Source organism: Sardina pilchardus, chromosome 9, assembly GCF_963854185.1.
Source record: "Sardina pilchardus chromosome 9, fSarPil1.1, whole genome shotgun sequence".
Lineage (NCBI taxonomy): Eukaryota > Metazoa > Chordata > Actinopteri > Clupeiformes > Clupeidae > Sardina > Sardina pilchardus.
In genome coordinates, this window is record NC_085002.1 from 16,672,301 (window position 1) to 16,696,817 (window position 24,517).

Genomic DNA, 24,517 nt, shown 5'->3' on the forward strand with positions numbered 1-24,517 from the left:
TGCTTATTGTTGCTAAGAAGCACAGAGTAATTATCAGATATTCCCACCAAGGAGACACAATTCTGGTATTTCGCGTTATTCCCTCCGGATGACTGGATTTTTTATAACTGTTAACGATAACGGCTTCTTTCTTCCACGACCAAAAGATCCAGCACTGACAATGCCAATGTCATTTGTGCCTTGTTATCAAACATGTTTTTGATTGGAAGTAGATGTATTTGGCTTGTCTAGAGAGCAAGAACAGTGTGGAAATTAGCCAGCACTGCTTTGATTACATTTGTTTATCTGCACCCTGGTAGGCCTACTGCACTAGCAGTGGAAGACAGAAGATGTGCTGGTTGATGGAGGGCAGTTGTTGCTGTATGCATGTTGTTGCTGGTTGATGGAGGGCAGTTGTTGTATGCATGTTGGTGCTGGTTGATGGAGGGCAGTTGTTGCTGTATGCATGTTGTTGCTGGTTGATGGAGGGCAGTTGTTGCTGTATGCATAGTAGACTCTTTCCTGCTCACACATCAGGCAACACAGAGCGACAAGATTCAACAGTCTGAACTGCATGTTTTTAAGTCTGTCAGGCGTGCATTAGCTTTTGGATAAAAAGATGACTTTAAAACAATCACCTAGTCTACATTCATGCTCTCTTATGTTGAACAACAGTGACGGCTTACTGAGCAATATTTTATGCCTGGTCTGGCATTTTAACATTTTTAAAAATGTGAAACAGATACTCATGGGAAATGTGCAGTACAAATCCCACTTGTCAGCCCCTTAGGATTCACTGCTTGAACTAGATCAAGGGGAATGTCAGTTTCAGGTTTCTATTCAAACTGAAGTCAATTCTTCAGAAAAAAGTTCAATGAAAGCTCAACAATAAATACAACTTTGAATCACACGTTTCAAAGCTCACATCATAGTATGTGTCTGCATGTGTAAATGTGCACTCCTGCCCCATTATTTGACGGACCATTTGATTTCAAGCCCTTGAGACCTTATTGCCCTGAAGTGGCCCCACAAAAGCCCCACAGATGGTCTTTATGCTGGTCTGACCAGCAGAGAAGAGTGCCCCTTCTTCACCCTCATGAATTTATGGTCAAGCGTTTGTTACAGCGGACAATCAGCAGTTGAATAGGCCAGTGGACAAGGGCTGAATGGGACCACACTGGAGAGAAAGGTCTCGCCTCGCGTCCTCTCTCTCTCTCTCACTCTCTCTCGTACTCTTTCCTCTGCCTCTTTCAAAGCCTTTTCTTCCAATCCTCCCTCCTTCTCTATTCCAATTTAGAATGCAAAATGCATCAAACATTCAAAACACAGAGAATAATATTCTAATAGTATTATTTTCTCTCTCTCTCTCTCTCTCTCTCTCAGGCTCCATGCAGGCCATGAATAAGACTCGTAAGATCATGGTGCAGGGTGGGACGCACTTCTCCAATGCGTTCTCCACCACTCCCATGTGCTGCCCCTCACGGTCATCCATCCTTACGGGGAAGTATGTGCACAACCATCACACCTACACCAACAACGAGAACTGTTCCTCCCCCTCCTGGCAGGCTCACCACGAACCACACACCTTTGCTGTGCACCTGAACAACACCGGCTACAGGACAGGTACACTTGACTGAGAAACATGAATGACAGGGAATGCTGTGAATTAAAGGTGGCAGCATTTCAATGTAATTGTTAGAAAAGTTGTTTGAGTGAACCACAGAGCAGCAGCATAAGCATGAAACTGAATATTAAAGTAAGCTCTACCACCAAACTGCCGTCACCTAGTCTAGACTTACTTTTGCATTTCTGATTCATCAGCCTTCTTTGGAAAATATCTGAATGAGTATAATGGCTCCTATGTTCCTCCGGGATGGAGAGAATGGTTGGCACTGGTGAAGAACTCCCGTTTCTACAACTACACCCTCTGCAGAAATGGCATCCGTGAGAAGCATGGCACAGAGTACCCCAAGGTGCAATACTAAGAGCATTTCTATTTACTGGTTCTTTCTCAGTTATTTTATCTAAGACATTAACGTTTTAGACATATGATTACTGTCCTCAAGTTTAAGAATATTGTTTCTCTAAATTTGTTTGATGGATACGATGGTGGTTCCTCTACCTCCTTTAAAGGTTATTTTTTGGGCTTTTTATGCCTTTAATTGGACAGGACAGTAGAGAGAATGACAGGAAGCGAGTGGGAGAGAGAGCAGGGGTGGGATCCGGAAAGGACCACGGGGCGGGAATCGAACCCGGGTCGCCGGCGTGCGGTGCAGGTGCCCCAGCCAGTTGCGCCACGGCTGGGGCCTCTCTACCTCCTTTAAACATCAATATTTATGTAACATTTTTGCAATGCATTTCATAGCACAAATACTCGTTGACTCTCCTCTGATGCAGTTTTTTTTTTTAAAAGGAGAGTTTGGGCTGAGGTATCCCTACCGTCCTAAACCTGCATCTCATCCTGTTCCGCCTGTCAGACTCCTGTCCACTGAGAGGGAGTTAGAACACAGCTTTCAAAACACAGAGCTATTTTAACACCAGCTATATCGACAAATTCTCTATTTCCCTGTCTTCGCTTGACTCATCATGCTTTCTGCACTTTTTGGAAAGGCACTGTTTACTCATCTGTGCAAAGACAAAAACAGCATGAGCTGAGGAAAATGCTGAAGGCCCAGTTACAAAAGAGATGCAACAGAGATCAGTTTAAAAGAGAGCCACTGACATACATAGGAGACACATTTTACTTGGAGACACATTTTTAGCATCACTGAAACTGCTGTTGTTGCCAATACAAGTGGTTGTTACATACTGTAGACCATTTCCTTAACCACCTTATTAAGATTGTTAAGATTACTTGCGCAATCAAGGCCAGGGTTTTCTATCAATCGGCGTTCAGGTGGCAATCAGCCCACACAACACAGCTATGTCAATTTCTGTAAAAGTACAATCAACTGAGATGTAATGCTTAGTTTACAAAATGTCTTCTGCAGGATTATCTCACAGACATCATCACCAATGAGAGCGTCAACTACTTCCGCACGTCCAAGAGGATTTACCCCAACCGGCCCGTCATGATGGTGCTGAGTCATGTAGCTCCGCACGGCCCCGAGGACGCGGCCCCGCAGTACAGCAGTGCATTCCCCAACGCCTCCCAGCACATGTGAGATGCACACATGCACACATGCGCACGCGCGCACACACACACACACACACACACACACACACACACATGCACCACACACACACACACACACACACACACACACACACACACACATGCACACACACACACAGCCATACACAGTAACAAATTGGTCTCTCTCTAACACACTCACACACAAACACACACACCCATACACAGATACAACAACATGTGCATAGACAGCTATGTACACAAATAGACACTGTTACAAACTACAACCAGTTTATCTCTCTCAAACACACACAAATACCCACACACACACACAGCTGGCACCAGTTGTGTTTGTCATCAATACAATGGAATAACAGTGAGTCTCGCTCCGAGACACTCAATAAAAGCTTCAGTCTTTTATGTCTCATAGCAGTTAGGAACAAGAATTGAACTACTTTGCTTGCCAGTAACGCTTATGGCAAATATGCACTGTCGCCCCCAGAGAGAGATTCAACAGGGCTTTCACAATTAACTCCTACACTCTCTATCTCTCTCTGTCTATCTCCCCCACAAAACAACTCAGCACAATCACAATCACAAAAGCTTATTAGCAACCCATGTTGCCAGTGCATTGTCTCCCATAATTGCATTTTGTTTCCTTTTGCCTTATTAACCTTAATGATTTAACATTGTGGCACAAATTTGCCAACAATCTCACAACGAGGCGCAGTCAGCTTAGCTTATCCACCAGCTGCCTGTGCACAGATTGTGGCGTTAGCATCTTAGCCGTCCCTGCAGGCACAGCCATGGGCTAATTACTGCGAGGTCCTCGTTAACATCTGCCAGAGACTCAGAAGCCCAAGACTGCTAATGCAGCAGCTTCCATCATTATTGATTCAAGCTTTCCTGCACACGCAATCGATGACTTTCAAATGTTTAATATGGTTTGTCCTTCGAGATGTCGGGCGATATTAAGCGATGGTGATATGAAATGACTAAGTTCTTAGTGGCCAATTTTAATTATTGATTAAACTGTCCCACAGTGCATGCCGGGAATTAATCAAGCCTGCTCGTACGGCAGGATAATATGAATAGGCCTTTCCATCTAAATGTATTACATGAAACAATCTAGCTGAACTAGTACTGTAATTGGAAAAGAGGGTGGCCAATTATAATGTGAAATGAAATGTCACTACAGACAACAGTAATCTCTTCTTACAGTGGATTGTTCCTCGTTTCAGTTCATTATATTCATCAGGGGCCAACGCAATACAATACAATACAGTACAGTACAATACAATACAATACAATACAATCTTGCTGTATTCACCAAAAATCACTTACTTTTTAAAATGTGTTGGTAATTATGCAGTGAACACCATCTTCAAGGGCTGAAACTATAACACCTTTGTTTGCATTGGGGCGTGTATAATTAATGGTGAGAACATCATGCTAATTTTCAAAGGGTGATGGAGGTTGCACCTTTCCTAAGGCTGGATAATGTAGTGCATAATGTAGTGGAAGTGCATTCTCTGGCAGCATTCTGGCCAGAAATAATTCTAAGAGACATACTTTTGAAATACTAAAATATTCTAAAATATGGAGGTCGGCACAGGGGTTAGCCTTCTTTGCATCCCTACTCTCTATGTGGAAGCCAGTTAGCATTTACAATGTGAATATTATTATTACACAGACAGACTTGCAAACAATTTTCACTCTGTTGTCAACCACTATGCTGAGCCACGGACAAGCACTGACCTTTTTGAGGTCAGGCATTGTGTCAGTACTGTTTCTTTGGGATCTGCTCCCCTCAATTGTTGTTGTAAAAGTGTGCCTCTTCCTCCTCAGAACCCCCAGCTATAACTACGCGCCTAACCCAGATAAGCACTGGATCCTGCGATACACCGGGCCCATGAAGCCGGTGCACATGCAGTTCACCAACATGCTGCAGAGGAGGCGTCTGCAAACCCTGCTGTCTGTGGATGACAGTGTGGAAAAGGTGAGGATGCATGCTTCAACACAAACATACACACACACATATACACATACACACACACACACACACACACACACACACACACACACACACACACACACACACACACACACACACACACACACACACACACACACACACACACACACACACACACACACACACACACACACACACCAATGCTTAGGAGTTGAAAGCAAAGTAATTGAGCCTAGATTCATGAAGTGTGTAATGTGCAGTGAAGAGTGACAAAAAGCCCTGCTTGTGTTTCCAAGGTGTACAACATGCTGGTGGAGACCGGAGAGCTAGACAACACATACCTGATCTACATGTCTGACCACGGCTACCACATTGGCCAGTTTGGGCTGGTCAAGGGGAAGTCCATGCCCTATGAGTTCGACATCCGTGTACCCTTCTACGTCAGAGGTCCTCACGTAGAGGCAGGCGCCATGTAAGTTACTCAACCGAGCTAAGGATGGTCACTTGCCATCATGCCAGATAAAAAAAAAAATCAATTGCCAGAAAAAAAATGAACTAAAATAAACTATTCAAACACATTTGAAAGGGAGTGGGAAGAAGTGAACAGTTGATGAGTGTGATGAGTGCATTGGAGTGCATTATAAATACACGCTGGAAGTGTTGTCTGTCATCTGTTACTGTATTATGTGTCTGTCTCTATATTGTTACCTATCGGGGTGTTTTTATTGGGGTTTATTGGGGCAGCCGTGGTGTACTGGTTAGGGCTTCGGCCTTGTAACTGGAAGGTTGCCAGTTCAATCCCCGACCAGTCCACCACGGCTGAAGTGCCCTCAGATTTACCTCACTGTGTGTGCACTGTGTGAGCAGGTTAAATGCAGAGACACAAATTTCCCTCACGGGATCAAAAAAGTATATATTCTATTCTGTTTTACCTCTTGCGTCCATAGAAACCCACACATTGTTCTGAACATTGACTTGGCGCCAACGCTGCTGGATATGGCTGGGGTAGATATTCCAGTTGATATGGACGGCAAGTCCATCCTCAAGCTTCTTGATACGGAGAGACCTGTCAACAGGTAAGAGGCATGCACAGAAAGACATAAGCACACATACAAGCAAAAACATTTACACAGCCACACACATTAATTACACACACACTTTTGTAGCTCAACTTAAACACTATGAACTTCACACTGTATCACCCCTTATCTGTCCAGGTTCCAGTCCAACAAGAACAGAAAAATATGGAGAGATTCCTTCTTGCTAGAGAGAGGGTAAGCATATTGCATCTGCCTTAGGTGCAGTCAACATCATGCCTTTTCAGCGCCATTGCCAACATACTGAAATGGATATGATAATCTAGTCTTGTAATAAATTGCCAGTGGATTAATTCAGTCCAGCAATTTTGTGTTGATTGATTGTGAGTGAGAGTAGGGTTGTGGAAGGTGGCAACAGCGTTTCACAGCTTTCACATCTGTTCAAGCAGCATGTATTCCTCTTGCCTTTTATAATTAACGTCATGTTTATCCTCGGCTTACCTCTGATGGCTGACAGGAAGCCACTGCACAAGATGGGTGATGGGAAGGAGGTGGCCCAGGAGGAGAACTTCCTGCCTAAGTACCAGCGTGTGAGAGACCTGTGCCAACGTGCAGAGTACCAAACGGCATGTGAACAACCAGGGCAGGTGGGTACACTCATATATAAGTGTCTCTGGTACAACTGCAAAGCACACGTGAGGCCTATAGGCCTATATGGCTACTAATAGGCCTACTACATGCGTAGCCTATTTATTGTAGCCTACACAGAATGTTTGAATAACTGTTAGATGTTCAGCCCACCTTCTCACAGGCTGCAGCAAGAGGCCTCTCATAAGCAACGATGGTTTCTCCTCTACATCTTTCTTTGTTTTTATTTTCATTCTCTCCCTTTCTCCGTCTTCCTGTTCACCTTCACAGAAATGGCAGTGTTTAGAGGACAGCGCTGGCATGATGAGGCTGTTTAAGTGTAAGGGGGTGGTTGGCGTGTACTCGCCCCGTGCTCAGGGTCTGCTGGCTAGTCGCACCGCTAATATCTACAGTCCCTCCATCCCTTCTGATGGCTGCGACTGTGACCCCTCACCAACAGTCAAGAAAAAGAAGCTGCTCACCAAACGAAGTGAGTGCTGGCCCTATTTTGAAAGTATGAGAGCTCTTAACTGTTGATTAGTTTATCTGAGCAGTGGAGCGCCCCTCTCTAGGATGCTAACTTCGAGGCATAAGGACTTTCTTGTTTACCAAAGAGCTAAGTGAAGAGCAAGCCACGCACCTGCTGTCAAAATAATTGTGCGAGTGCTGCCACCAAGTGGGTATGAATAGGCACTACAAGTTGCCCTTTCCTGAGAGGAACAAAACACAAAACAGAGGCCCTATTCGCACGGGATTAGTATTACCTGTGGACCTTTGGTGATTTGTGATAATTGCGGAGAATGTCTGAGATCTTAGTCCCGTGCGAATGTGCCATGTCTGTAATTTGTAAAGTAAAAATTCCGCCGCAAATTACCTACTGTATTTCGCCAAACACAGACGTCCGGTGATAATACTAATCCCGTGCGAATCTGCATCTCAGTGATTGCTATTGCATATCTTTTCTACTTTGTGCGTTGTTTTCGGACGTTAGCATACGACATATCCGGGTGTAATGTCAGTGAAAATAGAGTAATTTACAGACTTCGCTTATCCCGTGCGAATGCGCTGCAAGTAACACAGAGGTGGGGCGATAATGACCAGAGGTCCACAGGTAATACTAATCCCGTGCGAATAGGGCTTTAAGTAATGTGCTTGGAAGAAACACGCGTGAATTAAAAAGTCAGGTTTGCATGGAAATCAGCAGATGTGTCATACTGAAGAAGGGAGATTTAATTCCATCTAGTGGTGTATTATGCATGTATTGTATGTTCAAATCAAATTTTGTAAAATATTTGCTTTGCTTTTTCTGTAGCCTAATGCTCTTGACTACAAGCATGCACAAATGCCAAATCTAAGGGGATAATAAATTATCCCAAATTTCATAGGCAGGTAGATAAGCTGAGTGAGTGGAGTGGGAGAAATGACATAGCTGACTAATACTTCTAACTGAACTAAACCTGCTTTTCTGGGAAACATTACAGCATACAGGGAGAAGTTGCTTTTTTAAGCATCAGATCAAACAATATTAGAATTGCACATGATCATGTTTCCTGTTTAGGTTGAATAGATACAGTTCATGCTAACATGCCATATTGTTATGTAGCCTACTGCTTTGACTTCACCTTAGTTATTTCTCTGAGACAGAGATCAAGGCCCGGAAGAGTCTGGCTCGGAACCGCTGGGCCCGCTCGGTTCCGCTCCAGTGGGACACCAACCAGTACACTCTGGACCTGGAGGAGGGCTACCGGCCCGTGGGCCTGAAGAACACCAGCAGGAGGGCCGTGGAAGTCCAGCAGGAGGAGGAGGAGGGCCCCAGTGGGATGGGCGACAGCACTGCCTCACCCTCCACTGGGAACAGCCTCTCCCCATCCGCAGCCCTCAAAGTCACCTACAGGTACTGCAGTAGTAGCAGCAGCAGCAGCAGTAGTAGGCTACAGTTGTACTTTGGATGTACAAATATGTAGAGCTCATAATTGGAGCGCTTTCCCACCAGGCGATGCACAGAAATAGGCTAATGATTTGCTAGCGCTTGCTAAAAAATGGGACAATACTGTATATTCTGGAATGCTCATTTGAGGCGTCAAAAATATGGCTGAAATATGGAACTTGGAGCATCACAAAGTGTTAACACAAAAGAATTAGGTTGAATATGAGGTTGTGTTTGGATTTACCTGACGCAGTCCACCATTCAAATATGAATGTGTCATAATCAAGAATGTCTACTTGAACTACATTTGTTGTTTTTTAGGGTCATCACATCAAATTAGTCAGTAGTCATGAATCATGATGATCTACAATGCAAAAATGCATGCTAAAGTAAGGGTTGTAACTTTTGTAATTTTTCTTTTTCTTTTTTGAATCCAGGTGCTCCATATTAATGAATGACTCTGTGAGCTGCGATGGCAGCTTGTACAAATCACTGCAGGCCTGGAAAGACCATAAACTCCACATTGAACATGAGGTATGGCTGACTACAGTTACCACTGAAAGATCGCCTCTCTTTGCCTTATAAACCAGAATTGAATTTAGCAATTTTGAAAGTAGCTTAGTATTAGTAGTAGTTTAAAGAAGAAGAAAAAAACACTGGGGGTGAAATAGATGCTGGAGGGATATTTCTTCTCTTGTCAACAACTGGGTCAACAAGGTTAACTGGGTGAATTTGTCCTCCTAATGACTGGAACTCTATGTACATGTTTAGATTGAGACTCTGCAGACTAAGATAAAGAACCTGCGGGAGGTGAAAGGCCACCTGAAGAAAGCCCGACCGAAAGAGTGCAACTGCGACAAGGACACGTAAGTGTGCTGTGTGATGAGAGGAGTATGATGGTAGTCTGGGTTTATAGATATGTGTCACTGTAATAATGCCTGTGTATGTGTGTGTGTGTGTGTGTGTCTGTGTGTGTCTGTGTCTGTGAATCTCAGATACCAGGCTCAATACAAAGGAATGTTCCGCCTAAAATCAGGACGTCTGCAGTCTCTGAGGTAAGTGTGTGTGTGTGTGTGTGTGTGTGTGTGTGTGTGTGTGTGTGTGTGTGTGTGTGTGTGTGTGTGTGTGTGTGTGTGTGTGTGTGTGTGTGTGTGTGTGTGTGTGTGTGTGTGTGTGTGTGTGTGTGTGTGTGTGTCTATTTTTATCATTATTTCAAAAAAACATTTACAGAATCATAACACTAGCAAGTAACCCATTCAAGGCCACCCAAGTTCCTGGATGATTTAATTTCCTCCTCCCCTCCTCCCATCCCAGAGCGGCCTCTAAGGATAAGAAGCAGTGGATCCTGAAGGACCAGAAGCGCCGCAAGAAACTGCGGAAGCTACTGAAGCGCCTCCGTAACCATGACACCTGCAGCATGCCCGGCCTCACCTGCTTCACCCACGACAACCAGCACTGGCAGACTGCCCCCTTCTGGACAAGTGAGATACTGCGTCTACATTGGCAGCCTCTGTTAATCCAATTACTACTGTATTACTGCTACCCAGGGACCTCTCTGGCAGTACTGTGTGGATATGACTGTTTTTTCATGAGTGTGCTCGAGAGTTCAGGCCATGTCCTCACTTGGTTATATAACACCATGAAAAAAAACATCGCCTTCTAATGAATATGTTTATGACTTGAAATGTTTAAAACACAAGTCTCTTCATTGAATGTCTTTCAGATGGGTTTTGAGAGTTTTCAAATAAATTGTATGTGAATATGAGTGTAGGTAATTGAAAGGATAATTTCCCATGAGGCATTATCATAGTATTAAACTGTGAAAATTCTTTCCTCTCTCTCCTATATATACAGTGGGTCCATTCTGCGCTTGCACCAGTGCCAACAACAACACGTACTCCTGTCTGAGGACCATAAACGACACTCATAACTTCATTTTCTGTGAATATGCCACCGGATTCCTAGAGTACTTCGATCTTAACACAGACCCATATCAGGTACCCAAATATAGAATGTATGTGTATACATATAAACATTCCAGGCACTCAAAGGATGGTGGAAAAGGAGGAATTATAACATAATATATATTAACACATTTATGTTACTACAAATAGACGATGGCCATGTGTCTAATCTGAGTGTGTGCTTGTCTGAGCAGTTGATTAATGCCGTGAGCACGCTGGATAGGCAGGCACTCAACCACATGCATCTCCAGCTGGCCAAGCTACGTGGCTGCAGAGGCCACAAACAGTGCAACCAGGAGACAGGTACTGCACCCCCGGCTCCAGCACGCATGCACATATCAGCCAAGTTGCTCACCTCACACACACTACTTCAGTCACATTCAACTACTGACATGCACCTCACCCAACCACACACACACACACACACACACACACACAAACACACACAAACATTTTACTTTACAAAGAGGTTTTCCTATTTCATCTCTTACAGGTGTGAAAGAACGCAGCTATGTCAAAGAATACAGGTAGAGTACCCATGTTTTTCACCTTGAACTACAGATCAAATAGCTTTCTCCGCTCATGTCTATGAAAGACTGATTTGATCATTGTTGTAACTATACGTGTTAATACAATTTTGTCTTGTCTGTAAAATACTTTACTTGCCTTATTTTCTAATGCATTTATTTGCATGGGCAGTAGACTATTGTTTCTGCACATTGTAAATGAAATAAAGCTATCTTTTGTGAGAAGCTCTTATTTCCAATGCTTAAAGAGGGATTGGCCTTAACTGCTTGTTACTGCTGTCTGTGTGTGTATGTATGTGCGTGTGTGTGTGTGTGTGTGTGTGTGTGTGTGTGTGTTTATCTGTATTTGTTTGTTTGTTTGTCTATTTGTGTATCTGTATGTGTGTGTGTGTGTGTGCATGTGGGCGTGGGTGTGCCCCTTGCATGCTTCAGGCCGCTTCACCGTCGAATGAGGCCAAAAAAGAAGAAACAGACGTCCAAATCCATGTGAGTTTGTGGCGTGTCCATCTGCTGTCCTCGCGTCCCCTCCAGATCCCCGCCACTCACCCCGTGTGTCCGTCATCCCATCCCTCCGTCAGATGGCCTCCCTGCATGCTGCTCCCAAAGCCTCCATGCCCCCTGCCTCTCTCTCTCCCTGGGAAGGGGCTGCTCTGAGAAGGGCCCTTCCATGACACGTTCAAGCAGGAACCTCATGTAGAAAGGCTCACTGAATGCTGTTCACAGAACACCTCTCTTGAAGGATTACCACAATGGGCCAGTTTCCGATACATGGCTTGAGCCTAGTCCAAGACTAAAATAAATCTCCACTGAAAAAAAAAAAGCTTTTGGTCTTGGACTGGACATGATCTATGTTCAGGGACCTAGAGGAGTATTATGTTAATGAATACTTCTATTTTGATTAGCAAAACTTATTTTAACAAAATAGAATAGCATGTCTATGCCCAAGTCAGACACAAACGCAATAATTTCATCTTTGAGGTGTCTTGCCCTATTTCAGCCTTTAGCGATGCAGTCATATGATTTAGCAACATTTAGGAGTTTTGTGCGAAAGTGTGAGAGGAAGCTGTTGAGTTTCCCATGGCCTGGCAGGGTGGGGCTGTGTGTATCTGATCTCTTCTCTGGGAAAGATTAAACTCTGAGGCTTCGGGGCTCCAAGAATAGAATGTGTGGTGAGAGAATACAATGGGGACTGTGTGTGTCGTTCCTCTCCTCCTCTCCCTCATTCAATGGTCCCTTCTTCCTTCCGCTCCTCTTGTCTCTCTCTGTTGCTCCTTGTTTCCTTTCCATCATCTGCCACATCCAATTTGAATCATCTTTCATTAACGTTCATAAATTTACTGTTTATGATCGTTTATCATGTCAACAAATGTAGGCTTTCACATAGTCCAGCGAAATACGCCAACCGTGGAACAGAAATTAAACCCTCTGTTGTATAAACAGAAAGATAGTGAGAAAAGATGCACTGCTTGTTCACACCAAAACTCTACGGCCCCAGGCTACACCAGGTCCACAACTGAAGCTCTCTGGTCACAGAGTGTAAAAATAGTTTTAGAAGACTGTTCTCATTTCTGTCTAACGTACGTGCCACCATCATGTTTAGTGGAACCAGTTCCACTGATTACAGTGGAAGCTAATTGTTGCAGCAAGTGCTCTTCGAACAGAACCGTATAGTTTCATGCCCAGTGTAGCTTCCCTGTAAGGATAATTTCTGAAACAAGTATACACACTGAATCATCACTGTCAACACTGACTGAATGAAGCATGTCTCTATCCAGTGTGCACAATCCCAATTCACGTTGTATCCCTTTTCTTCTCCTTAATCCAGGGGTCAAATTTGGGAAGGATGGGTGGGTTAACCACACCGCCGTCTCTCCGCTCGAAACAAGTCAGTGGTGAGGAACGAGGACGGACGGGTGGTCAGATGAGGACCCCGCCCAGACACCCACTCTCTAACCCCCCCACCGCCACCACTACGCCATACCGCATCAGAGCTGATTGCCAGGAGCCTCACAGTTTGGGTGAAGCTGTTGCTCTTCCAACTGCACTGCCACTAGACAGCACTGGGACCCCACATAACATGGACAGGAATGGCTTTTCTATTCTCTGATGTTTCATTTTCATACAGAAACACAAACACACACACTCATAGACACACACACACACACACACACACACACACACTCACAGACACACAGAGAGAGAGAGAGAGAGAGAGAGAGAGAGAAAGATGGACAGACACACACACAGTCTTCTTTTTATTGTATGATTCTGTCATCAGTCATAAGCATTTCAGGATATACTTTTATTCTCTCTGTGAAATTATGTTGCTTTCCTAAATGACTGTTTCTTTATTATCTCCACTCTATGACCTCCTCAGCAAGCCATTTCCATCTGAAGAGCACTTTTGTTGTTACGGTTCAGAACACTGGCTATTTTCATTGACACCGATGAGGTGTCAAAATTACACTCTGAAGTTGACCACGTGTCATTTTATGTATTTTTTACTGTAGATACTCTAGCATGGACTTTAAACTGAACTACTGTGAATGGTATGGAGAGAGACTCTTTATTCCCCTCTGTACAGGAATGTAAAAACAGGTCTCATTTCAGTCGTTAATACTCTGTGAATGTGTTGGTGTTTTTAGCTTCTCCACTATAAATGATCAGACATCAGTGTATCATTTACAGCCGTTTTGTCCTCTGTGGTTTGGCTAGAATCTCCCCACTATCAAAATACCTTTGAGCATACCACTGTGAAGAATACAACGTGTTCCCCCAATTTTGAGTGCATCAACACATCTGGAAACTCATTCAGAAGACTATTTGGAGGCCCACGGAAGGAAGAGCTGCCTCAAAGCAGCCATCCATCCAACATCTCTCCCCATCAGCAGGGGCTTGCGCAAGGACTTTTGTCGGACATTCAGTCTCACTGCGTTGCAGATGATGAATGGATGGAGGAGCATGTCGCCGCTCCGAAGCATCCGGGGAAGATGGTCTCACACTGGGAGCTCTGCATTCGTTCACAGGTTGCACGGCCGATTCTTGACCTTATGCCCGTGCCGTGGGGCATGTGTGTGTGTTTTCATCTGAGCTACAATGAGTTTCCTTTGAAAGACCTGTGTACAGTAGCCACGTTGATTTAAACTTCCTGTCAATTCTGACATGATTTCACATGTTAGGTGTTGGGTAATTCACATGTTGTCAGTATCACTGTCCCCAAACGTGGGTAGTGCTATAGGGTGGCAATGGCCTAGACTGCCGCTGACTTTGGGACAGATCTGCATCTGATTCGACGTCAGATTAGTGCCAGCACTGGAGCAGATCTCTTCCAAGGTAAGCTGCTCTCTGGGAAGATCTTTTCAAAACAAACAAATGAACAGCCTGATGTACAGTATATGTCTTTGAATTGATGTTGAATTGTGCAATCCATGTAAATGTTTTGGTATTTTTTACACAATATAAATGTAGGACTTGACCTCTCAAGGTCTATAATGTGTGTATATCTAACGTGAATCGGTGAGTGTGTTCATTTAGATTACCCAAAATAATGAATGCTCTGCTGAATGTCTTTTTCATGAGCATTTGAATAACATACTAGATTTGTCTTTAAACAACACATGAAAAAACAGCATGACATAATGAGTGAGTCATACAAAACAATATTGCCATGGTGTACAGTATTAGATGCTCCATTTGTTGTAATAATGACTGTTCTTGATAACAGGGAATGCTGATAGTAAATAAAGTATGTAATTCCATTATGCCTATTTTCTAATCTGAGTCTCCCATGTGTTTATTGCTATTGGATATTATTACCATAATAATGATCACCGACGGAGTAGGTCCTATAAAAGTATCTGCATCATGATGCACCATATTATATTTAACACATCCACAGTATTTAGTATTGTAAAGGTGCATGACTGTAGCTACCAGCAGGTGTCTCTGTTTTTCAAAATGCCGCAATATTGCGGTAAAGCACGCACAACTCGCATAGGCATCATACGCTCTGATACACTGCACAGTATGCGGGGGGATGCTGTTCATCATTGAGTTAGATATAATGAAAAATGGTGTTGTTGCATAGTGTTAATGAATGAAAATGTACAACCAAAGACACTAGCTTGTTATAGGCTACACACACACAGATTCTAGTGAGAAGGTAGCCTAGTAGCCTACTCAGAAGGGGCGGGGGATGCGGGCGATGGACACCCGACAGTCCATAGTCTCACGTGCTAAGGCGGAGACTGGATCCCCAACACACATCGCTGCCGACTCGCGTGCTCATACAGGACGTCCGACACGGAGAAAAACTTTCCTTACTTCAAATTTTCTACAGGAGTCTTTTGCGTACGATGTAAGGGAGATGGCTGGGACAAGGTAATCATTTTACATTTGAAATAGTTCATGATGTGGGAACTTTACGTGGGCTACATGCCCACCACTCTACAGGTCTCATGTTTGGCGGTTTAGATTCATATGGTTAACAACGGCGAGTCCCTGCAACCATAGCATTGCTGGTCAGGAGTTAGCGTGTGCAGCGTTACCCACTGATTTCGGAATTGGAGAAAAAATTACTCTAAAACAAAATACAGCGAATGCGATTTTTAAAAGTATTTCGAGTTTGTCCATGTCTTGGAAAACGTTAACGTTAGCTGCCTTTCCAGTTTTCCTTCATTTTAGCGCGCTACTCAGTCATTCATTCATTGAAACGAGAGTTTAAGTTGGATGCTAGTGCATGTCAGTTAAAGAAACACGATTAACTTAACCTCAACTGAAAAAGACATATTTTACGGTACCGACTTTGAGGTCTAACATTAGGTTGGCTGGGAATGAGCAGATTATATTTGAAACCTTCTTGATACATTACAGTCTATTTTTGGAACCTTTTAAAATAAATTGTTAGTAAACAGTTCGAATCTGTTGAACCGGTTGGTTTGCTACGTGAACTGTAACGTTAACTTTGGCTAGTACTAGTCTCGCTAGGTAGAGACAATAACCTGCAGTTAGAGTATTTGTTTGTGTACTTTACTTTGACTTACAGTCCCCTGCGACAGACATCAAACTAGCAGTTGTTAAGAGTTATGGTTTGGTTGAATTCTGTGCCGATTTGTGTTAGGGATGATAAACTTAACCTACAGTATCAACAGTGCCTTTGCAGTCCATAGCCTACTGCTTATTTCAGACGAACCATCAGAGCTTCCGAACTTCCAACACAACAGAGACCATTATTTGCATCCTGGGAAATATTAGTTAGGTTGTGGGGTTGCGTTTAATTACTAGCTTCCTCTCAGTCTCCCTTGAACTGATCCGCGAATTGTCTTTGTTGTGGTTCACAGAGTTGTAACATAAGTGAGAAACAAATGTTCCATTTGTTGAGCCCACAGAGACATAAGAGGACCCCAGGCCAGAGCCCTATTAAGTCAACTTATTGGGTTCCTCTGGTAATTCTACAGTCAAATGTCATCAAGACCTAAAGCAAAGTGTTGTCCTATCCTGCTGTCTTGTTCTGTGTCTTGCACAGTAGTCCAATTAATAGTCTGAAGAGCAACATGATGTGGTCGCTTTAACAAATTCTTTTGACAGTGTAGCAGAGTAGAACTCAGATGAAATGTGAAGAAGTTCCATTCAGAGGCTCTTATAACTAGAGGAGCTAAATAAACCACAGATACAATGACGGGTGGGAAGTGAATTAGGGCTTTTTACCCAAAATGTCCCCTACAGGCTAAGAATAGTTGCGAACAACAAGTTCCTTTTAGCAAAGTGTGTTCACATGAGGCGCTCTAAGTTAGGGGACTTAATAAGCTCACTTGCACTTCTTTTTATCAGGCATTGCAGTAATGTTGAAACAGAACTGTGCCAGCTTGACATAGGATGTTTTCCCCCTTGTTTACATGGTTGCTTGCTGTATAATAGCTCACTCACAAAAGGGTGTGCTACTCTGTTGATTTTGCTACCTTGGTTCTACTGTGTGTGTGTGTGTGTGTGTGTGTGTGTGTGTGTGTGTGTGTATGTGAGTGAGTGAGTGAGTGAGTGTGAGAGAGAGGGCCCTTTGAGGGCAAATGTGACAAAGGCTAGAAGTCAGACAAATGCTTTGAGGATGGCTGTGTTTGATGGGCCTTTAGTGATGTCCTTTCATGTCTCGTTGGGTTTGTGGCGCAAAAAGTTCTCTGTTGTGTTGGGGGCAGGAGGGGAGGGAGGATAGGGAGGGGGGTGGCCTACAGTGAATAGTGCATCTGAGCGAGCAGAGCAGCACCAGTGGTCTTTTCACACAACTTAAAGACTTGGATTCCGGATTCACACATTTGTCCCTTGCCGCTCGGTTCTTCCTTTCTGTGTCTCATATTTGTTCCGTCTTTGTCTCTACCATTTCCTCTGCATTGTACCAGATGTGTTAGGCTGAGAGTTAGGCTGAGCTCTTACGCCTTCAGGTCGTGTGTGTGTGTGTGTGTGTGTGTGTGTGTTTGTGTGTCCAACCTGCTTTGATGATTAGGTTGCGTGATTTTGTTTTGCATGCTACTGAGTCACGCTGGCTGTGAGTCACTCTGACTCTCTCCGGCGTCCTTTTCTCTTTCTGCCACCTCCCTCCAAATCCCTGCCCAACAAACCCACTAAGTTACCACTCTTATCACAACCCCCCCACTCAGGTCTGTGTGTTTCAGTAACAAGCTAAAGGAAGTTATCCACTTGAAAAGCAAGGGTGGGATATAGATTATTTGTATCCATGCTTAGCGCGTAGTGAGCTTAGGTCTGAGAGTGGCCCGTTGTCGTTCCACCTCCCCCATTCTCAACCCTGCCTTCCCATCCTCCAGTGCAGGACGTTGGGGTTAATGCCTAAATCTGCCCCCACACCCTTGGCCCCCCTGAAGGAAGCCATTATCTCTACCCCGTCTCGCGCTTAGACCTCCCCTAAGCCTCTTGTGAACACCAACAACATCCGTCACTCCGCGGGCAGTTTGCCCCCGTCGCCATGGCGAACGCTCAGACATCCTGGGTCTCCGAGGGTCATGTGGGAGACCTCTGACCTCCCAGGTCTTCACCCTGACATGCAAACCAGCGATCTGTAGCCTCGGGGTGATTTTAGTCACACCACCGCCTCCGCACAGGATATCTGCCAGGTAGATGAAGTGAGAATCCTGTCTGCCGGGACTGGGAGAAATCGTGAAGCTGGCAAGGGCCAGAGCTTGGTACTTAGGTCAGCTTTAACCTTTTTGCAGCTTGCCTTGGAACAGATGGTGGGGGATCACATTCTCCGTGTCCTTGACCCAGATGATGATGATGATGATGAATAACATTTTGCAAATCTAGCCTAAACGTTTGGTTAATCTGCACTTGTTTGATCCAGTCAGTCAAATTGCACAAGGCCAGGAGTGTCAGCGGTAATCACTTTATGATGGTTGTGTTTGTATTATTGACGTTCATCCATGAAAGAGGCTCATTGTTGCAAACACTGACAGCTGGTGTACCGGATGAAGGCTCTTGAGCTGTGTGGATGGATGAAATGTGAGGAGGATCCCGCGTTCACTCTTCCCGCCCTTCTGTCCCCTCACTCTTCCCTCCGACTCCCTCTCTATCTCTCCATTTTTGCCTGTCATTCTCTCTGTCTCTGCACACATGTTCCCTCACGTCCACTGACCCTGACCCGACAATGTGCCCATTTGTCCCAGTTTTGGGGGTGGCAGCAGGGAGGGGGGGGGGTGTGTTTTATGTGCCGCGAGCGAGGGCGGCCGTGTGGCTGTTGCTCAACAGAATGGACGATTTATTGTTGTTTTTTAGAACAGTTGTTGTCCTGAGTTTTCAGCTGCACGTACGCAGGCGCACGCACACACACACACACACACGTACACACCCACACACACACATGCACTTTGCACTCTGCACCCACAGTGGGGGCTGTGTGTGGAAGTTTCCAGAAAGGCCGACTAGCCGCCGCTGCTGTCGGGACGGACAGAAGAAGAGCACCCGCATTGGGGCAGCAGAGACAATGGCCTCCATACAGTAGCTGAGACAGCAATCCCCAATGAGGTCAACTGGTTTTATATAGAGAGAGTTGGTGGCTCACCGGGGGAGACGGGGTGGGGTCATGGGTGTGTGTGTGTGTGCGCGGGAGGGCAGGGGGTGTAGTCTGAGTCCTGTTTTCTCTTTATGTCTCACTCCCTCGTCTCTCTCTATCCCTTATACAGCCACTCACCCTCCCCAACACACACACACACACACACACACACACACACACACACACACACACACGCACACACTCGCACTCGCACTCCCCAGCCCTAGTAGACGCCATGCCACTGTCCTACCAGAGACACCCCTCGGCCTCATCTGATCGCGGGTCCTGCGGGGTGCTGTGATTGGCTGTCCAGGTCCTGAGAGAGTGAGAACTGTGTTGCGGGGGTTTGTTCCGGATGAATGGAGTCTGATGGTAGAGCTGACAATGGCCCCTTTTGTTCGGATCCACCACCCATTAGCGCAGGGGGCTATGAGCACACATTGTAATGCATATGATCACAAAGTTCTCATAGTTCTGCTTTGTTTTTTTGGGAGGGGGGTCACCATCAGAACAGAACTCAATGAAGTTATGTAAGATGATTCCCCAAGGAAGGAACTGAAGGATCATATAGTGTCATCTCTGTTGTGTGATGCATTATTCATGCAGTTGTGGTAGACTTTTAGCGAGGGGTTTATTTTTTATGGATTTGTGTTCCGGACCAAGCAGTTTTTTTGGCATTGGAGGATAGCATCCCCTGGGAAAACATCAATCAAGTCATTAATCTAGCCTCCTTCACACAGCCTTGCTTTCCGTCTAGATATTTATCTGTTAATCTTTGTGGAAACTTTGAGCGAAGGAGAGGCGCTATCCAGACATTTTATGCACCTTCATCCATCTATTTACAATCAGGTTCTCATTAATACTGGATTTGCAACAGGCTTCAGGCTGCCGCTGCTGTAGCGTGGTGCTTGGCAGCACTTCACTGCTGGATGCTCTCCAGGGCTTTACTGCCATATACAGTAGTCGGACTGTTTCTGTTTCACTCCAGTCTGGGATGTCACCTGTCTGTGTCTGTTGAGGAGCTGAAGCAGGGTGGAGGATTCTGAGCCTTTCCGAAACACGGATGGGGGGGGGGGGCCTTGGTGTTGCTGTCAATCACGTCTCCCTGGTGCCCTGGTGCTCTTTCGCACGGCCTCTTTCCTCTCCCTGCTCTCTCTTATGATTCTCTTTCAACTCCTCCGCCCCTCGTGCCCTTTGCTCGCTTTCGTCTCGTCTTGAACGCATTTCCGCTCTTTCAGGGCTGCCTTGTACACACAACACTCTCTTTCGTCTTGCATGTTTCTCTCTTTCTCCTCTCCTCTCCTTCCCTCTCTATCTCTCTCTCTCCGTCTCTCTCTCTCTCTCTCGGTGCCTGTCTGTAGTCCCTCATGTTGGTGCGTTTCCTTTTTCCTGGCGCTCGGCCACTTCCCAGCGTCATTCCCTGCCTGATCTGCGAAGACAAGGCCGCCAGCTCCATCATTCCTGGCGTGTTCTCCTCTCCTGAAAAAAAAAGAACGGAGTACAGTGTTGGCTGGCTCGCTCCTCTGTTGGAGAAAGCGGGACGTCCAACAGGCACCAGCAGCTGCAAGTGTATCCAACTCCCCCCCCCCTCCATTATACACACACACATACTCACACCATCCTGGCCCACCCCCACACACCACTACTTTGCCTTCCCTCGCTGACCCAAAGCAAGGTGGAAATCCCTTGTGAATGTCCGAGCACTTCTGTGCCAGTTCCTGTGACTTACAAAGTATGTGACCCCCCCAGCCCCCCTCCCCTCCCATTGGGGCCAACCTTGCTTACATCCACTAACCTTTCCCTAATGCCCAAATGCCTCTGTCAGAGACACCATCGTTCCATGGGTTTTTAGAACAGCCCCTAGGGTCAGGGACGGTGTTTATCTGGGCTCGCGTGTTCCCTACCAGCCCCAACACTGTAGCGTTCCCAAGGTTACAATCTATTTGGGAAAGCAGGTGAACAGCTGCCCATTCAAGCGGGACAATTGAGACTTCCAGCGGCTCCTGGCTGGGACATGAGTTAGATTGGATTAGGCCTCACTGTTGTCCAGTTGTTGCTGGCTTGTCCTTGTTGTAGTTTCGCCGTGTATTTTTAGCATTTGGCTTAGTCATATCCTGCTGTTAAAAAAAAAAAAAAACATGGTTCAAACATGGTTAAACATTGTAAACATGGTTCAAATGTTTTGCATATTGTATCTTGCCAAGTGGCCAGCGTGTACATGAAAAGCAGGGTTCAATGTAAACTTGTAGCCAAGGGCAACCGGGCAACCATTAATGTCAAGCCCTGAAAAAGACAACATTGCCTGTTTCATGTGGCAACTGCCATCAGTATTCCCAGAGAGTTGAAAGCAATGACCTCAGCTTTACTTATATCTTATTACACTGGTCTATGCACCGGAGGCACAGCCTTTCACCCTGGTCTTGCCTTCCTGTTGTCACCACCTAAGCCCAGGGATCCAGGGCAGACTGATTGTTGGACATACTTTAGCTAATTGGCCATCTTTCTGTGTACCCCTAACATGCGACAGGTGTTGCCTGATCTGCTCAAGCCGGCGCTGCACTGAATACTGAACACAAAGAATCCCAACCCGGGCTTCACCTGTGCTGACAGTCACCCCAGCCCAGGGTGAGGGTGGGGTGTCAAGCTAAATTAAACCGGCTGTATTTACAGACCCCTCGGCTCCTCCAGCTTCTCCTTGCCTTGTGTGTGTGCTAGCTGGACAGGTAATTGAAGCCTGCGAACAAACAGGGGAACCTGTGTCGTATTATCTTGACGGCCTGAATGGTAGATCCTATTCTGCTGGTGGACAGTCTGGATAAGCAGGCTCATGCAGGGTCTCGGGTGTTTATGCAAAGCCTCTCTCTCTCACACACACACATATACACACACACACACACACACATACACACACACACACACACACACACACACACACAAGTATGCACATACACACACAAACACACACAGGTGCAGTATAGGATGTACGTTACCGTATGTCACAGATGGCTCTGTGTGTGTGTGTGTGTGTGTGTGTGTGTGTGTGTGTGTGTGTGTGTATGTGTAACCTCCTCTCCCTGGTATTGTAAGAATGACAGGAGAGCCTGCGCACAATAGAGCTATAGAATTCCTGTGACAGGTGCAGCCGGCAGTTTGTTTTCTGTCCAAACGAGCTGCCACTGTGTTCTCCTCTCGCCCCCAACCCCAATCTCATCTGGTGTGTGTGTGTGTGTGTGTGTATTTGCGCGTGCGTGCACGTATGTACACTTGTTTTTGTTTCTGTGTAAGGTGAAATTTCATTATTTTGACTTGATTTGTTTGGCCGGTTGATGTGTCGGGACCTGTTGCTACTGCCTTTTTCAGAAAGCCCTTTCACACTTGCAGTAGCCTGAGAGGCACAGCGGTCGCTTGTGAGGGGGTAGAGTTGCAGGGGCTGGACGTGTTAAAGTCAACAGACGCAGCTATTTTCAGGTAGGCATTTCCTGGGGCCCACACCTATGGATGGTTGCTCGGTCGCCCGCCTCTAACCTCCACCGGCTAGGTGCTCACAGGAAGGATATCACTCCTCCGAATTACATTTTTATTTTGACGTCTAATTCCAGAATCTCAGGGAGAATGGGTTTTTTTGTCTCTCAGGGCCCGGGCAGGAAATAGCAGGTCTGTAAATATGGTAGCTGTGTTTGGCAGCGGTGGCCACAGCGTTTGGCCTGAAGACTGCACACACACACACACACACACACACACACACACACACACACACACACACACTAGGTTAGCTGGATGAATGGCCGTCCCTGTTTTTTGAAACACCGGCTTGGCGTCGTTCTCAAGGGATATGGGGTCAAGTGCTTGTCTCAGAATAGCTTCTCGGCAGGCCAGTTTCCAGCCAGACCCGTATGGCCCGCACAGGAGAGTGGAGGAACGAAACATAGGAGTTGGCTTGGGGCAGCATGAGCCAGTTGCTTTCCAGTTTGGTGCACTTTATGTGGACTCACCATTGTCCTATTCAAGTGTTTACCTTTGCGACTGCCATTAAGATGAAGCTGGAATGTTCTCACACTGCTTTCTCTTGTTACCAGGTGTCAGTCCAAGCATTGCTTCCTGCAACTCTTTTCAGATCAGAAGATCAGAATTTAAAAATAGTCTCATATCAGGCCTGACAGATGGAATATTCTGAAACTGATTTGGCTGTTAGTCAAAGTTCTGTCCACGCAAACACATCTAAATGAATATGAATGAAGTGAGCCTTTGGCCTCATTTTCAAAGAAAGCCATCCAGCACTGTCGCCTTTCTACTGGGAAGCATGCCACTGGGGGTTATTTTTGAGACAATAGTCCATCACAACACCCGAGTTGTTTTTGCTGCTGTGAAGGTCTGAATTGAATGGGAGGTTATTATTAGACGCCTGTTTGAGTTTGCTGTGGACATAATGAAGGATTTCTTCATCAGAGTGACCCTCAAAGCTCAAGAAAGCAGCATTGTGGGAGGTGTTTGTATATTTATTGTGTGTTTGTCTTCATACGCACGTTGTCTACATGCGTGTTTGTGGTCTCTTGGGACTCAGTTTAGCCTTCCTCTCGTGTCGTGTGCTATCCATTTACAGAGGTGTTATTCCAGTTAATATAATTTATTTTCTTCTTTGCCACTGGAATAATGTTCAGGTTGAGAAAATATCTCGCCTGCCCCTGAGACGTTCCACAAAACCCCCTTTGTGCCCATGAAAGAGAAGCAAAGCTTTTGTCAGATTTCGAGAATAAACACACAATACCATCATTTCACCATTTTTGTTTTATTGCCGTAATTTTTACCAGATGGCATGCTGCTCTCGTAGGGCAGAAGAATCCGACACTTTGAGCTCTCGTGTGAAAGCCCAGTAGAAGCGAGCGAGTGCCTTTATAAGGGCAACGGCAGTTGCGGATTTGAACCCTGGCCCGTCGCTTCGCAGCCTTGCGCGTGCCTTGCGCGCACATTTGCTCGATACATTTGGATGAGAAGGTTCTGACAGGCTGAAGTGGACGTTGGTGAGCGCAGCACTATCGTCTCCCACAGCGAACCACTCAGTCATTTATTTACTAAAAAACGACCACGGGGAACTCGTTATCTCCCTAGCCCCGTGTTGCGTAACATGCCAAGGCTCTCATCTCGCCAGACACGCTAAGCCCCGTGATTGACACACTTAAGAGGAGCACCAAAGAGGATTTGAGCTGCTCTGTTAAGGAGACGAATGGGAGCATAATAGTAAGATGAGGGGCCTATCGTCCTAACCAGCACTTAAAAGAAAATCCCCAGCCTTCCTGC

General features: G+C 45.5%; 2 protein-coding genes across 2 annotated transcripts in view; both read left to right on the plus strand.

The window, feature by feature from the left end:
- Positions 1-14,936, plus strand: part of sulf2a (sulfatase 2a) — a 41,439-nt gene extending 26,503 nt beyond the window's left edge. The window contains exons 3-21 of the mRNA XM_062546015.1: positions 1,363-1,602; positions 1,801-1,952; positions 2,970-3,139; positions 4,961-5,111; positions 5,384-5,559; positions 6,035-6,163; positions 6,305-6,361; positions 6,642-6,771; positions 7,043-7,241; positions 8,396-8,645; positions 9,116-9,212; positions 9,450-9,544; positions 9,674-9,733; positions 9,993-10,159; positions 10,533-10,675; positions 10,837-10,945; positions 11,136-11,169; positions 11,602-11,655; positions 12,995-14,936. Of these exons, the coding sequence (XP_062401999.1) occupies positions 1,363-1,602; positions 1,801-1,952; positions 2,970-3,139; positions 4,961-5,111; positions 5,384-5,559; positions 6,035-6,163; positions 6,305-6,361; positions 6,642-6,771; positions 7,043-7,241; positions 8,396-8,645; positions 9,116-9,212; positions 9,450-9,544; positions 9,674-9,733; positions 9,993-10,159; positions 10,533-10,675; positions 10,837-10,945; positions 11,136-11,169; positions 11,602-11,655; positions 12,995-13,025 (2,444 nt within the window). The 3' untranslated portion in view covers positions 13,026-14,936. The remainder of the gene's footprint in view (positions 1-1,362; positions 1,603-1,800; positions 1,953-2,969; positions 3,140-4,960; positions 5,112-5,383; positions 5,560-6,034; positions 6,164-6,304; positions 6,362-6,641; positions 6,772-7,042; positions 7,242-8,395; positions 8,646-9,115; positions 9,213-9,449; positions 9,545-9,673; positions 9,734-9,992; positions 10,160-10,532; positions 10,676-10,836; positions 10,946-11,135; positions 11,170-11,601; positions 11,656-12,994) is intronic.
- Positions 14,937-15,423: 487 nt separating this feature from the next.
- Positions 15,424-24,517, plus strand: part of arhgap46a (Rho GTPase activating protein 46a) — a 41,415-nt gene continuing 32,321 nt past the window's right edge. The window contains exon 1 of the mRNA XM_062546016.1: positions 15,424-15,549. Coding sequence (XP_062402000.1) covers positions 15,536-15,549 — 14 coding nt within the window. The 5' untranslated portion in view covers positions 15,424-15,535. The remainder of the gene's footprint in view (positions 15,550-24,517) is intronic.